General features: G+C 38.6%; 1 protein-coding gene across 3 annotated transcripts in view; it reads right to left on the bottom strand.

The window, feature by feature from the left end:
- LOC140946881 (uncharacterized) overlaps positions 1–20,161 on the bottom strand; it is a 31,670-nt gene that overhangs the window by 4,133 nt on the left and 7,376 nt on the right. For 2 of the 3 annotated variants that reach the window (XM_073395986.1, XM_073395985.1), the window contains exons 3-18: positions 19,606–19,645; positions 17,363–17,823; positions 16,679–16,699; positions 16,141–16,392; positions 12,098–12,394; positions 10,771–10,886; positions 10,296–10,360; positions 9,115–9,254; positions 8,584–8,874; positions 7,167–7,291; positions 6,668–6,821; positions 5,948–6,058; positions 4,556–4,737; positions 3,761–3,883; positions 3,206–3,276; positions 323–363 (exon numbers count right to left, since the gene is read on the bottom strand). In XM_073395986.1, the coding sequence (XP_073252087.1) occupies positions 323–363; positions 3,206–3,276; positions 3,761–3,883; positions 4,556–4,737; positions 5,948–6,058; positions 6,668–6,821; positions 7,167–7,291; positions 8,584–8,874; positions 9,115–9,254; positions 10,296–10,360; positions 10,771–10,886; positions 12,098–12,394; positions 16,141–16,392; positions 16,679–16,699; positions 17,363–17,823; positions 19,606–19,645 (2,490 nt within the window). The remainder of the gene's footprint in view (positions 1–322; positions 364–3,205; positions 3,277–3,760; positions 3,884–4,555; positions 4,738–5,947; positions 6,059–6,667; positions 6,822–7,166; positions 7,292–8,583; positions 8,875–9,114; positions 9,255–10,295; positions 10,361–10,770; positions 10,887–12,097; positions 12,395–16,140; positions 16,393–16,678; positions 16,700–17,362; positions 17,824–19,605; positions 19,646–20,161) is intronic. The other variant, XM_073395987.1, reaches the window with a different exon arrangement.

Genomic DNA, 20,161 nt, shown 5'->3' on the forward strand with positions numbered 1-20,161 from the left:
CATCATCATCATCATCATCATCATCATCATCATCATTATTATTATTATCATTATTATTAGATTTTTATAATAATTATTATAATACACGGAGGGTCAGGTTGGGCAAGCGGTTGTTGCTTGGTACCCATCGATTATAGAGTATATATCCGTTTAACTGAATCATAATTAAACATTTCATGTCATTTTTACATCAAGCTCATTTCCAACGCGGTAGGACCAATCGGAAGGATCACCCAGTTTTGGGTAGTGATACGTAATAAAGCTTGATAGTAGTAGGTAGTATCAAAAGTTGAGATCTAGATAATACAATGATAGGCTCTACCTCCAGATTCTATTTCCCACATCACTACTCCAAATGACCAGCTGAAAAAAAAAATTCTCAAGTCATGAAAGATAATAATCATCGTGGATGATGTGTGTAAAGGGTTTAGTTTATCGTTTGTCTCACGACTGTCACTTTGATATTGATCGCGACGCTTCACACTGCAGGTTTTCATCAGACGATAGTGTCGATATATTGAGTCGGACTATTTGTACCAACGTGGTTGTTAGTGAGACCGAGCAATAGACTGATTTAACAACAAAACGGGAACGTCTGTTGACGATTGCGCGCGAAAATCCAACAACTGGCTTGACCAATGGCAGAGCGGCAAATTGGGTACCGGAAGTCGAGTTTAGTCCTTTCCGTGCGCTTTCCCGTCGTCAAATGACGTTCCTGTTCTGTTGCTAAATCAGGCTAATATCAGTGCTGGGATGAAGTCAATTTCATTGACCGAGACCCCCACTGGTACTCTCGTAGAGTTTTAGAGGCTATTCACATAAGACTTCACCTTAACAACATCAACAGGGACAGTGGAACTGAGATTCCTGAACCGTGGATGCCTACAATCAGACAACATAACAGCCGATTGCTTCCACAAGGGACCGCTGAGGGAACAGTTTCCTCCTCTGATAATACCAACATTGCTTTGCATCGAAACCCACCAACCACTTGCGAGGTTCGTGATACACCAATCACTAACAACCACGGTTGTACAAACAGTCCTACTCAGTAAATCGACACTATCACCTGATGCCTGATGAAGACCTGCAGTGTGGCAAAAGTGAGACAAACGATAAACTAACCCCTTTGTACAAATTTCTCATGTGTTCAAATTGACATGGTCAACTTTCAATAGTTACATTAGTGTTACTAAGTGTCTACAGTGGATGTGTATCATGACATGCGAGATTGGACCTACATGTAACTGTGCACTATTAAGTTTTATGTCATTGACTTCCCGATAGAGGCTGGAAAAAATAAAGGTACCCACCAACTCAACTGGACAAATCAACCTTGCAGTCATGTATGAAACTGTATATTATGCCGCTATTTATTGACTCGATGATTTATATTACACTGGGGAAAAATCGGTCATTTTTGGCCCACCCTACGTATCTTTTGCACTTCTTTTCATTTCTTGACCAGACTTACCAGATAGACTGAGATTGTTGACCAGGTAATTTCAAGTTTTTGATTGACATAAAAAGTCATATTATGACGTCACGAGGGCTGACGTCACCAAATTGGGTGCACCCCAGAACCATATTTTTCCTTAAAATCGAACCCTTTGATTTAATTTTTACACTTTTTTGCAAAATAAGATGATTTTCCGGTTACATAAACCTAGTTGCTAAAAATCGTATCGTTTTAGTTTTTCGTTTTTTTGACGCAAAAACGCAAATTTACGCAAAAAAGAAATAATCAAGTGACCTTTTAATGACGTCACAAATCTGCTTTCTTGGTTTTTGTGCGGCTGGGGATTTTCTTTTTTAAAATTTTCTTTTTTATTTACCTTTTGACACTAGAGATGGGTTATGTTTATAGTAAATAACTATGGTGACGCGACAATAAAATGCTTAAATTTAGATTTATTTAACCCTCGGACACACAGGAGGGGGTTGGATGCCACCCCCCTCCACTCCCTAAGGTTTTTCTGAAAATTTTCCTTGTTTTTTCATCCCTTGCGCGCGTTTTGAGTCAAGTTTAGTGATGGTCAGTTTCTATGGTTATGAGACATGACGTCATAAGTAGTAGGTGATCAAGCAATTTTTGAGTGAACGTACATGTTTTCAAACTTTTTTCAACAATAAAAGTAAACCTTGTGCTAAAATCATGCAAAGTGCTTATTTATGCGTTATTTTTCATGTCAAGGAAAACAATCACCATTTCTATCGGTTTTAACCTGATTTCTAATTCTTGGTAAAATTCAAGATGGCGGCCAAGATTGCGACCATTGTTGGTGACGTCACAGGCCTCTAGCAGCGCCACCACCCATAAATTATACCTCATCTTGTTAAGAAAATCAAAGGCTTTCCACTAAAGGTAAAATCGTTTCGAAATACTACAACATATCAAAAACTCTAGGAGGGTCCATCCACCCCCCTTGTACCACGTGGGGGTCTCAATTTGCGTGTACGTCCGAGGGTTAACGGGGGAGGATACAGCGTCTTTGTGGTACAAATTTATCCAAATTCAAAGCGTTAAATTTCAGCTCATATGTAAGATATTAGAATTTTTTTTTTCATCTTTCAACTCCCCCTGAATAGTTCTTTTAGAATTGATATACAAACACAAAAGATTATAAAATTGGAAATTTACGTATGAATGACGTCAGCAATTATGACGACACATTTTGGCATTTTGAAGTCAAAATATATGCCAAATTGATTGGCAGGCAAAGTTTGGAAAAGAAAACTTTAGAGTCAACAAAGTTATTGCAAATAATTCCAAATTGATTTTTCTCTAGTGTGTGATGATGTTTCAAATTAAGTAAAACAATTTAGTGAGGCGAAGAAAGCAGAAAAGAAGTGAAGTTAATGCCTTGGCGTGCATGGTGAAAAACAAAAACAAACAAATAAAGCCTTGATAAACAATGCTATGTTAAATAAATGGAATAGCTCCTTAATCGATATTATATTGTAGAAAATGCAGTCAGAATTTCATGAAATAATTTGCATTCTTTATAATTATCTCCTCTTACGTCTGGCAATAATTAAAATGAAAACACCGAAGCAAAAAGAAACGTGCAACCCTGCAAAAGATGCCTTGAAAGGTAAGTGATAAGAAAATGATGTGTTGCTTAAGTCTCCAAAGTCTGCACGTACTAAATATCAATTGAAGACTACGTCATGTAGTTAACGTTGTATAAACAACGACTCTTACACGTCAGATTTGGTGGTGTATGTGTAATCCTCTAAAGACTCCATCGCCATCCATCGAACAGGTAACATTCCCTAGGTAAGGAATTATATTAAAGGAATTAATGTTGACGTCAGAAAACCGTGAACTGGGCCTGGAAACTATCTGTACTTGAATTGAAGATCAAGTAATGGTTTATTGAAGATCGATACATGTAATCAGGGATAAAACTATAAACTAAAAAAGGGGAGGGGGAAGCTGTTTTAGCTATTTAGGGGGGAGCTGCGTTTTTATCCTTGAATTTATTTTTTGATATTTGAGATCTAGCCTGAAAAGCTATCCGAATTTTCTGTATTATAGCGTAAGTGGCAAATCGTAAGTCGATGTTAAAACGGGAACGGATGAGGCTCCGTGTGATTTCACAAACAAGAAATTAAACAAGGAAGAAACTCCAACCCACCGGGGAAACTGAATCAAACTCTTTTACTAACTAATAAGACAGAAGAAACGGTTATCAAGAAAAAGACAGGACAACAACAAACGACTTAAAAAGGCGATTAAATATATACATTCTCTTACCCCAGAAGTGTTTTCGTATTCTCCACTTTCATATACATCACGTGAGAGACCAAAATCAGAAACCATAGCAATATTATTCTTGCCGAGCAACACATTCCGGGCCGCAAGGTCACGGTGGACACACTGTGATGAGATAAACGAAAAGAAATTACACATTTAAAGATGATGACGATGAAGATGATAGTGATAATGAAGATGGTGATGATGATGATGATGATGATGATGATGATGATGATGATGATGATGATGATTGTGATTATGAAGAAGATGCTGATGGCGTTGGCGATGGTAACGATGATAATGATAAAGATGGTGATGATGCTGATAATAATAATGATGGTGATGATGATAATAATAATGATGATGATGACGATGATGATGATGATGATGATGATGATGATGATGATGACGAGACCCAGAGGAGATATCTAAACTGCCTTCATGTCAATCAGGGAACGAATAAATAATAAGTCTTCAATCTTACTCAAGATAAATCATTTATATTGTTACTGAGCAAAACCGGCCTTTTCTACGAGGCAACATTTAGTGAAGCCTACATTAAGCAGACCATCTATAGACTGGATAAGACAACTGAAGGGAAAGAGGGGAAGAGGGGCGTAATAAAAATACAGTTTAGGAGACTGATATTTGTTTCTGAAAATTAGAAAAACAGAAAAACGAAAAGAAAGAAAAAAAAAAGGTCTAATGATTTAGGCTCCATTAAAATGCTACTGCGCCAGACGAACAAACAAAAGTTAAATAATCGCTGGCGTATACAGTACAAACTATATTTACCACTTTGCTCGCCAGATGCAGCATACCACAGGCCACATCTCTGGCAATCTTGATTCTATCGACGGGGGTGAAATGCACCGCGTTTTTCGCTTGGACATTGATGTAAGAATTTTCTCGACTTTTCTTGAGGTGACTTAACAAGCAGCCATTTTCTGCCAGTCGCACAACCACTAATATCGGTTCTAGTGGGACAAATTTTTAATTTTCATAAATTAGTGAAAATAATTGAATAGAAAAAAGGACAACAACAAACAAAAAGAGATGTGTGAATTTATGATCAAATTATTTGATGATTTCCAATCAACGAAGAGAAAATCAATCGCGCTTCTGCTTGCTGCCTTAGTCTAACAAATGGGTTCATGGAAACTATAAATTTAGTATAGATAAAAGCTAGGTACTGGTCTTTTGCTGAAATAAAATGTCTCTTATAGTTTAAATCCACTCCAAAGGCACCACTACTTTACCGCGGTGGAGTGGTTTGCTTGTCCTAATGACCCATAGAGCTATGTCGGCTGGAGTCTTTGACTCCAGGTAAAGCCACCCACGCCGAGCAGGTCGAAGGATAGAGACTAGCCTAATTGTGGTCCCCTGGTCCTCCAGGTTTTGGATTGGGCGGAGGGCTGATATCCCCACCCCCTTAAAACCCTGTTATTCCAGAAACCAGACGCAGAGAAAATTTACTGCATCAAGGGGACCTTGTGGCCGGTCCTCGCAATAGGACGGAGGAAGTGAAGACCGTTGCGGCCCAAACTGAGAAAAAATGAGAAACTCAGTGGAGGCCTTACGTGCCACGAGGCACGAAGAGGATAGGTGAGGTTTGAAGTATAGTGTCAATAATTTGTCAGAAAACATGTTTAATGAAATGTTCACATTCAACTTCCTTGGGTTTAATCAACGATATGTTTCGTTAGTCATAGTACCCGCGAAAACATTGAAGGCCCCATTTTAGTGGGCAGTACCTGAATTGGACTGAATTATTAAGTTGTGAATACGTTTACTTCATCAACCACACCAGTTTTGTATGGAGTGCTTGTAAGGGGGTCACACCAGGAACACACTTACGAAGGGAAATGGACAGCCTCGTACCCAGGCCTTTGCGTGCTATGCAAAGGAGTGGAGGATTCTTGAAACTTCGTCCGCATCGTATTGCAATTGAGATCCCTTGAACATCTCATTCAACATGATGCTGGCATATATGCTAGATCCATTTAAAAGGGCCTTAATGGACGTCCTTTGTTATGCTTGACAAAGCTAAGAAAGATGAAAACTTTCAATGCAGATTCGTTTCATTTTGGCTGCTTGAATTTGACCTACATATACGTAAACTTGTTGGATCTTGTGTCTTACAGACAGTATCGACTAATGTATCGGTCGCTTTTTGGATGTACCTACCATTTCTTGTACAGGCTCCAATGAGACTTACAACATTGGGATGGTCACCAACTCTGACCATGATTTTCAGTTCATTTAAAAGGTCCCGCTTTTCTAGCGTTGTTGCATTTTCTGCAAAACAAAAAGAGACCGGAAATGGAAATAACATAATTGGAATGTACGAATAAAATTGCGCATTGAAAGATGGTACACCTTTAACAGGTGTTAAAAAATCTCAGGAAACTGCGAAACCTCACTGTAAAGAGCTAATTGAAAGAAAAAAATGAGAAAATTTAGGTTATGCCAAGAGAGAATAATCTGACAGAGTAGGAAAACGCCCAGTTTTCCTTTTGGATTTGTGAATTTCAGAAAAGTTACTTTAAGACTAATTAAATGTTTGAAATTAATCGGAAGTTTGTGTCCGGAGAAGACCGGAAACTTTTATTCAGCGTTTTTAAAAGAGAATTCAACATTGTTTGAATGCTTCTAGGCAGTTACGCGTGGACTTGGTGACGTCTCATACAATTGTCGTCTCAGGAATTAGACTTCCATTTAACTCCAACTTCTGAAAAGACTACTATTACGTAAATTTGACATCAGAAATAATAGTAGTCTTCATTCTTATTAAACTTGCAGAAGCAATGATTTACACCTTCCTCGCGTTTGTACCACTTGGGGCAAGAAAACTTTCTTTTTTTTTAGCCTCTCAGCACCGGAACAACCTAGACAATGAAAATTTACCTTTTACTTTCTTCACTGCACACGGCAACTTTTCTCCATCAATCTGTACCTCACCCTTATAAACCTCACCAAATGCACCTTCTCCTAACTTTTCTTTCAGTTTGACATCTGTTCTCGGCAGTTCGATCCAATCTCCCTGTACCCAGATCTCTACCTACAAATGGCGTACACGGAACAGACATTACCATTAATGAGCTAGGGTCTTACGACCTCCAGGCAATTTTAACTTAAAAGTTTATTGTATTACAGTACATTACTATTTTGCTACATGGTCATGTCAACAAGATTTTTTTTTTTTGGTACTTTCGTATTAACTCCTACGCTATTTACATTTAATTTTGCAAAGACATGTCCAGTCGCTCCAGACCTACCGTCGGACGGGTGATCAATACACAGAGTGAGACTTGGGAGAGGTGCATTTTACACCAGCGCTCGTCAGGAATTGAAAAATGAATTTTGAGAAAACCAAAACACTGTTTTGTACTCAGTAATCTCTTACCTCATCCTTTTGAGCTACTTTTTCTTTAAGGGTTGGTCTAAACCTCAGACAGATGACCACGACAAAGAAAACGGCCAAGCTGATCGGCAACACGATAATCAGAATCAATTCCTTTATGAACGTGTCTGTGAAGGAAAAAGGTGAAGAGAATACAGCAACAAGTAAATTAGTGACATCACCTGGAGTAGATATGAATGGGGTATTTTAGACTATTGTTAATAGTGTGGACATGAAAATGAACACTCAGTTTCCATTACTTTGATTTGAGAGGTGTAGCGTATCGCTGTAAAATTCAGCAAGCAAAAACTAACCGAAAGTATAGCCAATAACAGCTCATGACCCAATTTAGATCTAATGCAATGTCCTCGTGTGTTTTCCTGAAAACGAAACATAAAATGGCCAATTCGTCATGCACTACCAAAAGATACTGAGCCAACAAATTTGTAAATTATGTGCAAGGCATTGCTGGTGTGTTATATCTTTCAACCAATAGGCGACGAGTTTAAAACCAGGTTCAGCATATTTTGAGATTGTACTCGGTTATGAGAGGTTAAACATGGGGAATGTACACAGGGGTCGAACAAATGGAGGGGCGTGGATTACCGGGCTAATAATCCCCCGGTTTGCGAGAAATTTGTGGCGCACGACCCTGTACAGTATAAAAGGTTTAGAGGAATGGCTGCGTCTTCAATTTTGGCCAACTAGCAGGTTTGGCGCATTTTTTGTGAATACGGTGAACACTTGTAGCCATAGACAACTGGAAAGTTGCCAAGTTTTTTTGTTTTCCCAAAGTTAATTTAAGCAACGTTTAAACAATCCGCGGAGGAAAACAACAATAATTTACCATTCTTAATGACTGAAATTTCATATCAAGTTTTCTCGGTTTTTGACATTGCAAGTCCTTCAGCAGCGGTACAGTACCAGTTTGCAGTTATGTTCATCCTTTCTAATTTACAAAGTAATTTACAAAGTGCGTCAAACGTATTACGATAAGTTCATATGTATATTTTAGTGGTCTATGACTTCGGCAACCCTCTTAAAAAAATTCTGGGTCTCCCAATCCAATCCAAATTCTGGATCTCCCAATCCCCATAGGGTATTCTGTCTATAAAACGCCTGGCAAACATAAACGCGGGATTTCCAATGCCGTGCTTTAAAAACGCAGGACAGCGTTCAGCTAATGAAAACATGGCTTTGGATACTGTGCTTACATATATTATACGGTTGTAGCCATTGAGCAAAGTTGACTGAAATAAAAATTAACTTTCTGCGAGCGTGAGTACACCTGCGGCATGCCCAAATAGATTAGTTATTGTTACTAGGAATTTTAGGGAATGTTATGGCGTCAATTTGTCTAATTCTTTAAGTCAGTCTTAATATAGAAGTTTAACCAAAGGTCTACATAAATAGCACATACCAGGTAGAGTCATTTGTGTTATAGAGACACCATCAGATCTTCCATATATGTTGTTGCTTGACAAACGAATTGTGTACTCTGTAGCGGGTTTTAAGTCCTCCATTATCATTCCTGTACGCGTATATGGCAGTGTCTTTACCACTGTAAAGTTATTGGATGTTTCTCTCTTTCGTTCGATGGTGTAGTTATCTATCCTGTAATACTTGCCGTTATCTGGCCCATCCCAAGTTAATACGAAGTAGCTGTTTTGTATATTAGTTGCTTTCAAGTTTCTTGGCGGTTGTGGTTTTTCTTATTAAGGAATAAAAAAAAGAATCACAAGTTACACTTATGATCCGATAAAAACTATTCATTAAAAACAAAAGCTTTTGTCACAGTAGATTGTGTTGTAAAGTGCTGTACCATTTTTACCATGGTCACCTTGTTTTTGTTTGTTTTTCTTTTTTTGTGTGTGTATTTCTTTTGGCTTTACACTAGTGAAAGTTTATTTAAAAAAGTAAAACATAGGATTTAATTTTATAGTCTGCTTACCTAATAGAATAAATCCTTTTATGTGCTTTCCTAAGGCAACATCAATCCCATTTATTAAATAATCAATAGCCTCGCTTTTTGAAGTAGTGTTTCCATTAATGGTTGCTAAAATGCCAACATCAGCTTTTAGGCTGCCGTTGCTGTAATAGAAAGCATAAGTACATCCATCTGTGCATATACTTAAGCACAAGTACATCCATTTGCGTGTATTTTTTTTTATTTTAACCCTCGGACGTACAAGGGGGGTGGCTGCCACTCCTAGAGGATAAAACATCAGCACCTAATGTTTTCAGGAAATGTTTGTTCGTCTCTCGCGCGCATTTTGAGTCAAGTTCAGTGACGGTCAGTTTCTATGGTTACGAGATATGGCGTCATAAATAGGAGGAGGTCACGCCATTTTTGAGTGAAAGTACATGTTTTTTCAACTTTTTTCAACAATAAAAGTAGTTCTTGTGCTAAAATCATGCAAAGTGCTTATTTATGTGTTATTTTTCATCTCAAGCACAAAAAAATCACCATTTCTATCGGTTTTAACGTGATTTCTAATACTTGGTGACATCCGAGATGGCAGCCAAGATAGCGACCATTATTGGTGACGTCACGGGCCCCCCCAACAGCGCCACCACCCATTAAATATACTCATCTTGTAGAGAAGATCAAAGGCTTTCCACTGAAGGTAAAATCGTTCCGAAATACTGCAACATATCGAAAACTCTAAGTGGGGTGGGTACATCCACCCCCTTATACCACGGAGGGGGTAAGAATTTGCATGTACCTCCGAGGGTTAAGACCTTGAAATATGAAAAACAGACATATATCTAACGAACAAAGCACCCTTTTTTCCCCCCTTCAATCCCATAATTCAGCAGTAATAAGTTGGCTAAGGCAAAAAAATATATATATCTTTATGAGGTCTATATAGAAACGACACCCTGCACGTACAATTATTCGCACCAAACCCTTTTTGGCGGTTTACGATTTTTTGGCACAATTATGCTTATTCAAGGACCTTTGCGTATGAATTATAAAGTACGAAATCATTCTAATTCATATTTTTTTCTAAATGAAAGCCAATCCCTAAAACACATCTCCTAATAAATTTCCGTTCTACTCAAGACCTCTGGCGTAATGACCTTGCAATTTTCAGGGTATGGGTATAAAGATGTAACGTTTATTAATACCTAAATCGTAGAACGTTGACGTCATATATATCCAAATCGTCGGATTTATTGAAATGGCGCATTACCTGCAAAATAAATGTACATTTGTCTGATTTGTTCATGAATTGACATTATATTATGAAGTTAATGATTTGTTCTCACTCACAGAACTCAGGTTCCCCTAGGTGGAAATCCTGGTTGAATTGGAATTGAGGAGAAGTTGTATCTCGAATGAAGGAAAACAAGTAGCAAAAAAGCGAGCAAGCTTAACGAGCATTTGGACCTTGGGATTAGATAATCGATCCCTCACTATAATTATGAAGAGAAGTCGGGGCCAATAACTGACTTCGCTGCGCAAATCCCTGCAGAATAGGACCCAAGATAACTGGTACCGTTTGAGGCTATCCCGGGACTTTCTACCGCAAACAAATTACCGAGATACTTATTAATTTTAGAGAATAACAGCATCAACAAGGATTAAGACTTATTGTCTTACCATAGCCTTAATCCATCTTTCCTTGTCTATAAACTGGCTGCTGCTACGGTTAACAAGAGCAATATCGAATTCATCTTTCATCACCAGCTGGAAGGTCACAAGGATGTTGACAAAACCTAAAAACACGGTAAATGATTCAGACCCTTGAAGACTTTCCTGTAGAGATTTGAAGCTCTGAGCAAATAATACACGGAGTTTTGAGATGCGAAGCAAGTACACTGAAGTGCTTTGAAGCTGACACAACTACAACATAAGAGTCGCAACTGATTAACTTGCATCTTGTAGCTTACAACTAAGAACTGGCTTGACAGGTTAGGACTTATTAAATTGACGACGATAAGACAAAATAGCTTTATCACCTAACACAAGAGAAGATTACCGCTCTCCTTTACGAGCAGGATTGCACATGCGCCTATCATGACAACTGCGGTCTCGGTCTACATAGTAGAAAGTTTTGTTTATCGGTGTGGAATGGTGGTAAGTAATATTTTTGGCTTCAGCAGTGTGCACTTGGACACGACACCTTCCTAACATTCCCTGGAACTGTCGCTTCAAACAGCCCTCCTATCGCCCCACGTCAGGTAATCCGGAACACGGAATCCGGATAATTTTTATTGCTAAATTTGGAATCCTGGCCTTTGGAATCAGGAGTAAAGCTCAAGGAATCCGGAATCCAAGTTCCATTGACAAGAATCAGGAATCCAATAGCTGGAATCCAGAATCCACAGCGTGGAATCTAGAATCCAAGAATGTCTTGGATTACCTAACATCTTGCCTGAGAAACCAGCCGTCATTTGGCGACGATATCACTGGTTTCCCCGCCAAAAGACGTCTAAGAAACGAACGCAGAAATTCCATACTGATGACGCGTCAGTATCCAGATCTGGATAGTGCTTCTGATTGGTTGAATCAAATTTTCACGCGACACGACCAATCAGAAGCACTACCCAGATGTGGGTAGTGCCGCGTCATCAGTATGGAATTTCTGCGCTCGCTTCTCAGACGTCATTTGGAGGGGAAACCAGTGGTAGCGTCGCCATCGGCTGTTGTCTCAGGCTACCTAACATGCAGCGACTTTACATGAGGAGATTTTTAAGGCCATCAAAAGAAAGTTTTCCTCATCTTTATTGTAGCTTAGTCGAATGCCATCAAAGAAGCGAATTGGGCTGACCATGGAGACATTTTTTTAACTATGAGCTAATCCGAAGGATGTGCACCTGTCGACGGCAGCAGTACTCTTTCTTTCTCTCTTTTTCTTTTTTTCTTTCTACCATTATCATTATTAGTTATCGTTGTCGTTATTTAGATTACTTGCTTATTTACTTACCAGGCGACAACGTTTTCAATTCAAGAACTTTGCTGGTTGGTCCGTGGCCGACTTTGTTAAATCCATTTATCGTGATCTGATATCTAGTGGTTGACGGAAGTCCATTAATGACAACCTCTGTGACGTTGCTTGTGACGTTCATTTCCTTATATGACTGGGATCCAAGGGGATTGTATCTTATCCTGTAGCCTAGCAGTTTTTCCTTGTACTTTGTTGGAGGGATTCTTTCCCACCAGATGTACACAGAAGATGAATTGAGAGGGTAACCTTTTACAAACCCGGGAGCATTCTTTGGAACTAGTAAAAAGGAAAACTAAAATATATTATGCGACAAACACAGCTCAAATTTCCGTCTTACTCGGGAGTTATCGTTATCATTTATGTGCATACATTGTTTAATATATAGATTTAGCCAGGGCTGAAAGCGAGGCCCCTGTTTCTATACTTATGATCAAAGCAATTAAATTAAAGTAATAACCTGAACTCTAAGCCAAAAAAAAAGAAATCTTCACATCCCTAAGAGCCTTCGGCATCAGACACCTTTAGAGGGAGGGGCTAAATGATTAAGAAAAAATACCACGCAAACAAACCTGAATTGAAAAAATTGTTAAATTGTAGGCCTCTTAGGTAGCAGCAATTTACAGGTTACGATTCTAGGGTCGGTGTTTCTGTGTTTAAGGGAAGACCTACAGAAAAATCAGGCCGACTAAAGGACTTTTGTCTTCCCGTAAGCCCATTACATTTTCTTCTCTTTTCTTTCTTTTTTTCTTTAAATGGGCCCGGACGAACAGTTATGTGTAGCCTTTACATTTATACCTCAAAATATCTTTTCGCTGTGGACAGAGATAGGAAAGCAAACGATATCCTTTTTCGCTACTACTGATAACAATAATCCAATCTTTCACTACAAATATAAACGTTAATACAGCAACTTAAAACAAACAAACTTGGGCTCGAAAAGCCGGCCAGTCTGTCCGTTTTAGAATAGAGGAGAAATCTTTTATTTTTTAGATAAGCTCACTTTTTCAGTGAGAATGTAAAGCCTTAAACAAACAACTGAAAATAAACGCAAACGCAAAATTCACGCGGTATTCAGCTGTGTTCGGGGCACAAGTTGTGGCAAAAGAGCAGCGCACTGCACACTGCAGAAATTCTTGAATTCTACACACTGCGTAATTCTTGAATGGCAAGTAATGAATGAGAAAATGAATTCAATGAGGAACGTACAAAAACAACACTTCAGTTTTAATTCAAGAAAGGGCCAGTCTGAATGTTTCTAAAAATCTCACGATCAGTAGTCTCATGGTCGTTTTTTTGAGCTAACGTTGTGAATGAATAATGACAGATAAATAACTTAATTTCTTTAAAATATTTATTCAAAAACCCATACGTTAATCCTAAAAAGCAATTCGCGTAAGACAAGTTAAATCCTTGCGTTCACGCAAGTTAAACCAGTTGAGCACATGGTAAAAAAAAAAATCCATTTCAAATGCACATTTTTTTTTTCTTTCACGTCGATGTCAAAATGTAGAAAACGTCCATGAAACTTTTATTATACAAAAACTCTTTTTTAATGACGTACTTTTCTTTGATCATAGATTACGGAATGTACCTCAAGTGTCTTCAGAAACCTCGCTGCCTTGGTTGGTTCAAAACAAGCCAAGCGCTCCTATCCGCCGTGCACAAAACAAGGTTGAATTCCTCCAAAGACAATTTCATAGCGAAAAGCTTTCGTTTGCCCACAAAAAGGAAACTGAGCATTCTTTCGAACTTTCTCTTTCTATTTGTGTCTTTTATCGGCGTATTTTCAATCTTGAAATGCAAAACTTTAGTCTTGAAATCCACCACATCATGAACGCGCGCCAGCCATTTGGCCGGTTAATGAATGACATTAACAAAGGTGTCAAATCCGTTTCTTCCCTCACCCCCTAAATGGTTGACATGACCATTGGACGTTTGTGGGGGAGTAGCGTATGGGTGATTTTACTGATTTAGTTTGTATTGGAAGAATTTTTTCCCAAACCTCTCTGGATTTAGAAATTTTTTCCCCAACATATGACGGTGTAAGATTTTTTTTCAGCATTGTACGTCATGAGCGATATTTTTTTCAGTGCAGGATATTTCTCTCCCAGGAATTATCTGCATCCTTTTTTCCTCTCGAAGTCAGACTGCACGACATTTTTTCTAAAATCACCCATAACCTCCTCAAAAGTCAAATGGTCGGCCCCTAAAATCTACCAAACATTTGGTCAGTTGACAGATTCTGATTTGTCAATCATTTCTAAAGGCTTTTGAAACAATAGGGGACAAAACTCTCTAGGGGAGAGGGGAGGAATTCGTTTCTACTTACCCCTACCCGGAGAGTACGTACGGTCGTACGTACGGACGGACGGACGGTGACGTCATAACCAAATAATGTCGGATAGATAGTTTACCAAATTTTATTACCCAAGGTGCTCCGCTGTGCGCTTCGCGCGCGGAGGCTCCGCTATGATTAGTGGATATTTTTCAGTTGGCTTTCAACGACCTGCCGCTACCAAGTTCTGTCACTAGCCTCAAGCTCTATGGTGAGATGGTCGTTGATATGTTACGCAATTTTTATTGAAGATGTACGCCCGGGAAAAAAAAATGCTAAAGAATTAATTTGCGTTTGGGTGACTGTAATACCTTGGCCAGATTAATGGTTGTGCTTTTTTTTGTCCAAACTAAATGTGTTATATATGGGCAGGGAAAACGTGGAAGCGAAGATCATCGGGTGGCTCCCATCTTTGAAGCCTTAAAAACTCTCATTACACATCATTTCACATGTGCTTAAGGTGATTCCCTAGTAAAAGAACCTAACATAGATTATAGATGAAACTTGGTACACTGATGTAACAAGTCAAGAAGATGATAAAAAAGTAATAAAGAGGAGGGGTCACCGTGCTCGTTTTGACGTCACAATGCTTTTAAATACGGCTATTTAGGACCCTTTCACAAAAACCGCGTGCAGCCCAAAACTAGACAAAAAGGAGAGATTTTTTCGATGATGCATGTGGTATCGCACGGAATTTGACTTTAATGTATTGTTTTTCCACTTACGTACCAGAAAAATGCTTTTTAATGCCCTTGTTTTTACTTTACGCTCCAAATTAGAATTAAATTGGACACGCGCTATTCGACCCGTGATAGCTCAATCCGTACAATTTATTAAAATTGCCAAAAAACTGAACATAGATTTGTGCCAATTTTTTTCTCATCGAAAGGAAGCACTGTCCTTATTAAAATCATGAAATAAAAAATGTGGGTCACCGTACTCGTTTTTGCGGTAGAACTGCAGAAAGTGCGCACCAAATGCATTTTCTCCGATTTTTGAGAGAGGACTGGGGCGAGTTTCAAAACAGAATGTATGTGAAAGGGTAAAGAAAGTATTAAAACATCCGCTTTTAATAAAGAAATTGGCTTTTGATAAAGAAAGCGTTTAAATGAAAATCAAAGTGAGTAAGCATAACTTAAACATCCACTATCGAGGTTCTCCGAGAGGAAGTCGAACTCAGCAACACCCGTACTGCTTACGTTATGCACTTTCCCAACACAATGAGTCTCACCTCGGCAAGAAACAACAGCAAGCAAAAATTCCAATAGCGTTTCTCTTCAGTCAGCTTCATTTTAATAATGTTACTTCACATGCTCTTTTTTACGGCGGCCATCTTGGTATGCGCAGTAAGAGATGCGCAGTGCAAAACCAGGGAATCACCTTCAGGCTGAAAAGAAGGCATTTGTGGCCAGCGCGGAATAAGTAGCAATTTTATTGCAACTTGGCGACATGATTTTTAATTAGCACAGCCCACAAATGACGTCTGTGTGACTTATTTTCAATGTTATCCTGACTTTTGTCATTTTTGTCCTTTTATGACAAAAGTCCGATAAACATGACATTTTAGTCACAAAAGACAATCAAAGTGAGGAATTCACTAATGCTTATGGCATTTTTTTTTTAAATCTGACTTTCAGTTCTATAAACTACATAGGTCCAGCGCTATTTAGATGGACACTAATTCTACCTCTTGGAGGACATCTTGATATATTGCAGTATTCCCATCGAACTTTGGGGTCAGTGGTATAACACCAAGGTCCATCCGGGGCACTTCCCTCTGGGTTGCGACACATGTTGGAGTCATTTTGGCCATCAACTACATCTTGAGGAATCCGCCAGTGACGGTGGGGGCATTGTGAGGCCCAACGCTGACAAGTACGGCCAGACCGGGTGGTGTTGACAGTACCTCGATAGCCAACACCGATATCGTAAAAACAATCTGTAGAAAACACATGATTAGACTTTACATTTCTGTCTTTCGGGTTTCTCTACATGGGGGAAATTATATTTTATCCAACTCCCAGGCAGTGGTTTTAACAGGGAATTGAAGGTCGAAAACGAAAACAAAAGTCTGCCACACTGGATGAAGTAGCTTAATTATCTATCCCAAAGATCAGCCGACTTTGTAAGTCTTTCTTGGGCCTGCGGAAAGCCAAGAAGGGAGATTGCTCCTTTAATAAATATCATATAATTGACTACAATATACTAGCAAGGTCAAGACTAACCTGTGCTCTTGGTATCATCATCTATAAGGAATTAATGAAAAGGTGAATTTTGGTTAGACAGGCTTTGGCTGCTTCACACAGTTATGGAACTCAGTTCTACCCCATTGGTTTTACACTGGTTTTCGTCCCTTGGTATGACGTTACCATTCCAGAGCGACATGACTATGCATATAAAAAAACTGTTTCAAGAGTGAACACCGATTCGACTTGAGGTAAGTGTACGTCTTAAAGATATCTCCAACTTCAAGCATTGGAGGAACCGTTGTTGGTTAGCTATTAGGCTGATTTAGCAACAGAACAGGGACGCCAGTTGACGACGAGAAAGCGCGCAGAAAGTACTAAACGCGACTTCCGGTGCCCAATTCGCCGCTCTGCCATTGGTCAAGCCAGTTGTTTGATTTTCGGGCCTCTTCGTCAACTGACGTTCCCGTTTTGTTGCTCAATCAGCCTAATATCATTTTCTGGTGTGTGTATTGTTGGGTGCCTTTTCAATCTTTTGTATTACGTCATTTGAAAATTGCACCCGTCCACAACACCAGAAAACTATCACAATTCTTGAAAAAAATTCAAAGTTAATAATATTTACAAAATTTTCAGGCCCTCAGAAGGAGGATCCCATTTGGAACCTTATTCTCGCTAATGATGGACGATTAACTAATACAGGGCTGCCTTCAGTATACACACCTAGTAGGGGCTGGTACTGGTAGCACTCAGGGGCGTCACCTCCGTTTGCAACAGTATAAATTGAACAGTTTATCATGTCGTAATCAAATCTTGGGGCAGTCTTGGCAGCGTTCCTAATAAATTCCATCTCCTTTACGCATAAAACATAGTCAAGATGTTCGCACGTCCTACGACAAATCCGCCGAGGTCGGGGTATTCGTAAGGACATATCGCACGGCTGGTAGTGATAACGGCAAAACAGGTCTCTCATTATGGGTTGACACCGCTCAGATATTTCGAAGAAATTAAAATAGCTTTGAAAAGTAGAAGTTTCCCTGTCACCGTAATCCACGGTCGCCTGGTTGCCAAATACGTAGAGACTGGTAATAATCCCCTTGCAGAGCGTCCCTTTAGTGTATTCGTAGAAGATACAATACTTGTCTCTCGTGGAAGCGTTAACTGGAGGCTCAGCCTGTACACAGCTAAAAAAACATAAGTAGATAAATAAACAAATAAATTGATAATAAGGTGAAGAAATTATTCAGTAGGTTAAAGTTATTAAAACGCTTTTTGTTGACCCAAGATTAAACGCAACAACCAGAAAATAATGATAATGATGGTGATAATATATAGTGGTGACTACATTTGAGCCCCAGGCGGATGACCAAAAGTCAGGTACGATTACGCTCAATTTAAATGATCGGTAACGTTAATCAGTTTGCCTTATCCCTCTCCTCTTAAGATATCAATAGCAAGGAATCCTAAAATGGTATTGTGACGTCATTTGTAGAGGCGGAAGAGGTCGATCATCTTTTTCTTTTAGTCCTCGAGGAAGGTTTGTCTTCCAAACCGAAACTTCAGAAAAATTTTTTTCAAAGATATTTTTGTTTCATTATTTTGTTTACTTGTTTATCGCTTCGCCGTGAGGATCAGTTTGCTGTTTTATATTTTTTTACGGGGAATTAGTTTATATACATGTAAAAGCAAATATTTAGCTGAACGGTTGGATTCAACTTCCACTCAAAAACATACAACAGTCAAAAGCTCTGGAATTTAACGGTCAACTCTCAAAATAGAATAATAATAATAATAATAATAATAACAATAATAAAGGAAAAATCTTTATTAATATATGACCAATTTACATTTCACTATCATAGACTAAAACTTTGATGAAATAAAAATATTAAAAGATCCTAAAACACTAATTTACAAGCTCACTCCATTATCGACTCTCTAAAATTAGCGGACACGCTCGGCTAGTTTTTAAGCGGCATTCATGATCATCATGTCATCACCAATTCACATTCCACCATCATAGACTGAAATTTTGATGAAATAAACATGATATTGAAAGCAGCAGTCATCAATGAAATCCCCTCGTGCAATTTTGTGGAAGGATGTCCTGGAACCTCTTACGCATGTGTGTACCGACCTCAAAATCTCAAAAGAAAGCAATGTTCTAATAATAATAATAATAATAATAATAATAATAATAATAATAACAATTTGCGCCGTTAACTGTTGTTTTTGTCTGCTTAAAAAAAAAAAAGAGCCCCAAAAGAGAAAGCAGGCGGTCCATCATCAGTACAAGAGAAAAAGGGCTAGTTTTGGGTAGTTAAGTCCCCCTTTTAGTCTACGATTTGGTTTTGCTGAGCATGCCCACCTCAGACTGGCCAATGCGCGAGGCATAAGACTCCCGTGTAACTAGACATGTGACTTCTCTCCAACAAAATCAACGAAAATAGAGGAACTCAAATCTTAATAAAGAGAAGAAGAAGAAGAAGAAGAAGAAGAAGAAGAAGAAGAAGAAGAAGAAGAAGAAGAAGAAGAAGAAGAAGAAGAAGAAGAAGAAGAAGAAGAAGAAGAAGAAGAAGAAGAAGAAGAAGAAGAAGAAGAAGAAGAAGAAGAAGAAGAAGAAGAAGAAGAAGAAGAAGGAGAAGAAGGAGAAGAAACAGCGGATAATGTTACATCTACATCAACCACTGAGGAAATTGTTCCCTAATGGATCATAAATATAGTAACAAGGAAGATACACCAATCACAGCCGTCCTGCCGCCGTAATGCTAGTGAAACTGTGTAACATTATAAACTCATTATTTCAAATAAGATTCACGTGAATATTGTCTTTAATTTAAATGTAGCCTTTTAAGACACTGAATGAGAAACCAATTGCACAAGCGCACTTTGAACGAGCAATCTAGGCTAAGAAGAATTTTCCTTCGCTTAAAAAAAGCGAAAAAAAAACTTATCTACTAACATACCTTGAGTTGCTGTTTATATAAGTGTCATTATCTCCTGGTGCTAAAAGAAAAATAAAGAAATGATTTAACCTCTAGTATTTTAAAGGTATCCAATGCTTAAGCTATTTATTTCACAAATTGGTCGCATAGCAATTCAGTCGTTGAGTCTCTTTAAGGCTCTCTTTATAGGGATTTACTAAAAGTCTCCCCCGCCAGGACCGACTCTGGTTACTGGCCACAATATTAAGGGAGAAGGCTTAATAAAGGGGTGCTTAAAAAAGGGGCTGTGTCACGGCTGTCCATTTCATTTTGCTAATTGCCAGTCACGTTTTCTTAGCTGTGGAGAAGCGTTATACCAACCGATACAAACAATAAAAATGAACCTTGAAAAACTGATATAGGCTCACACTATTCCAAAATCCCTAGTTGCAATCCGTTTTAATTCTCTTCAAGTTTTTCTATCCATGGATGCCTTCGTTTTGTGTTTTCCTTGCTATTTATACCTTATTTGTAATGTTTAGAGCGATTAGTTTTGTGGCAGTTCCTACTGTATAATTTTTTTTTAAATAAGTTCCGT

This window comes from Porites lutea, chromosome 8 (genome assembly GCF_958299795.1).
Source record: "Porites lutea chromosome 8, jaPorLute2.1, whole genome shotgun sequence".
NCBI lineage: Eukaryota > Metazoa > Cnidaria > Anthozoa > Scleractinia > Poritidae > Porites > Porites lutea.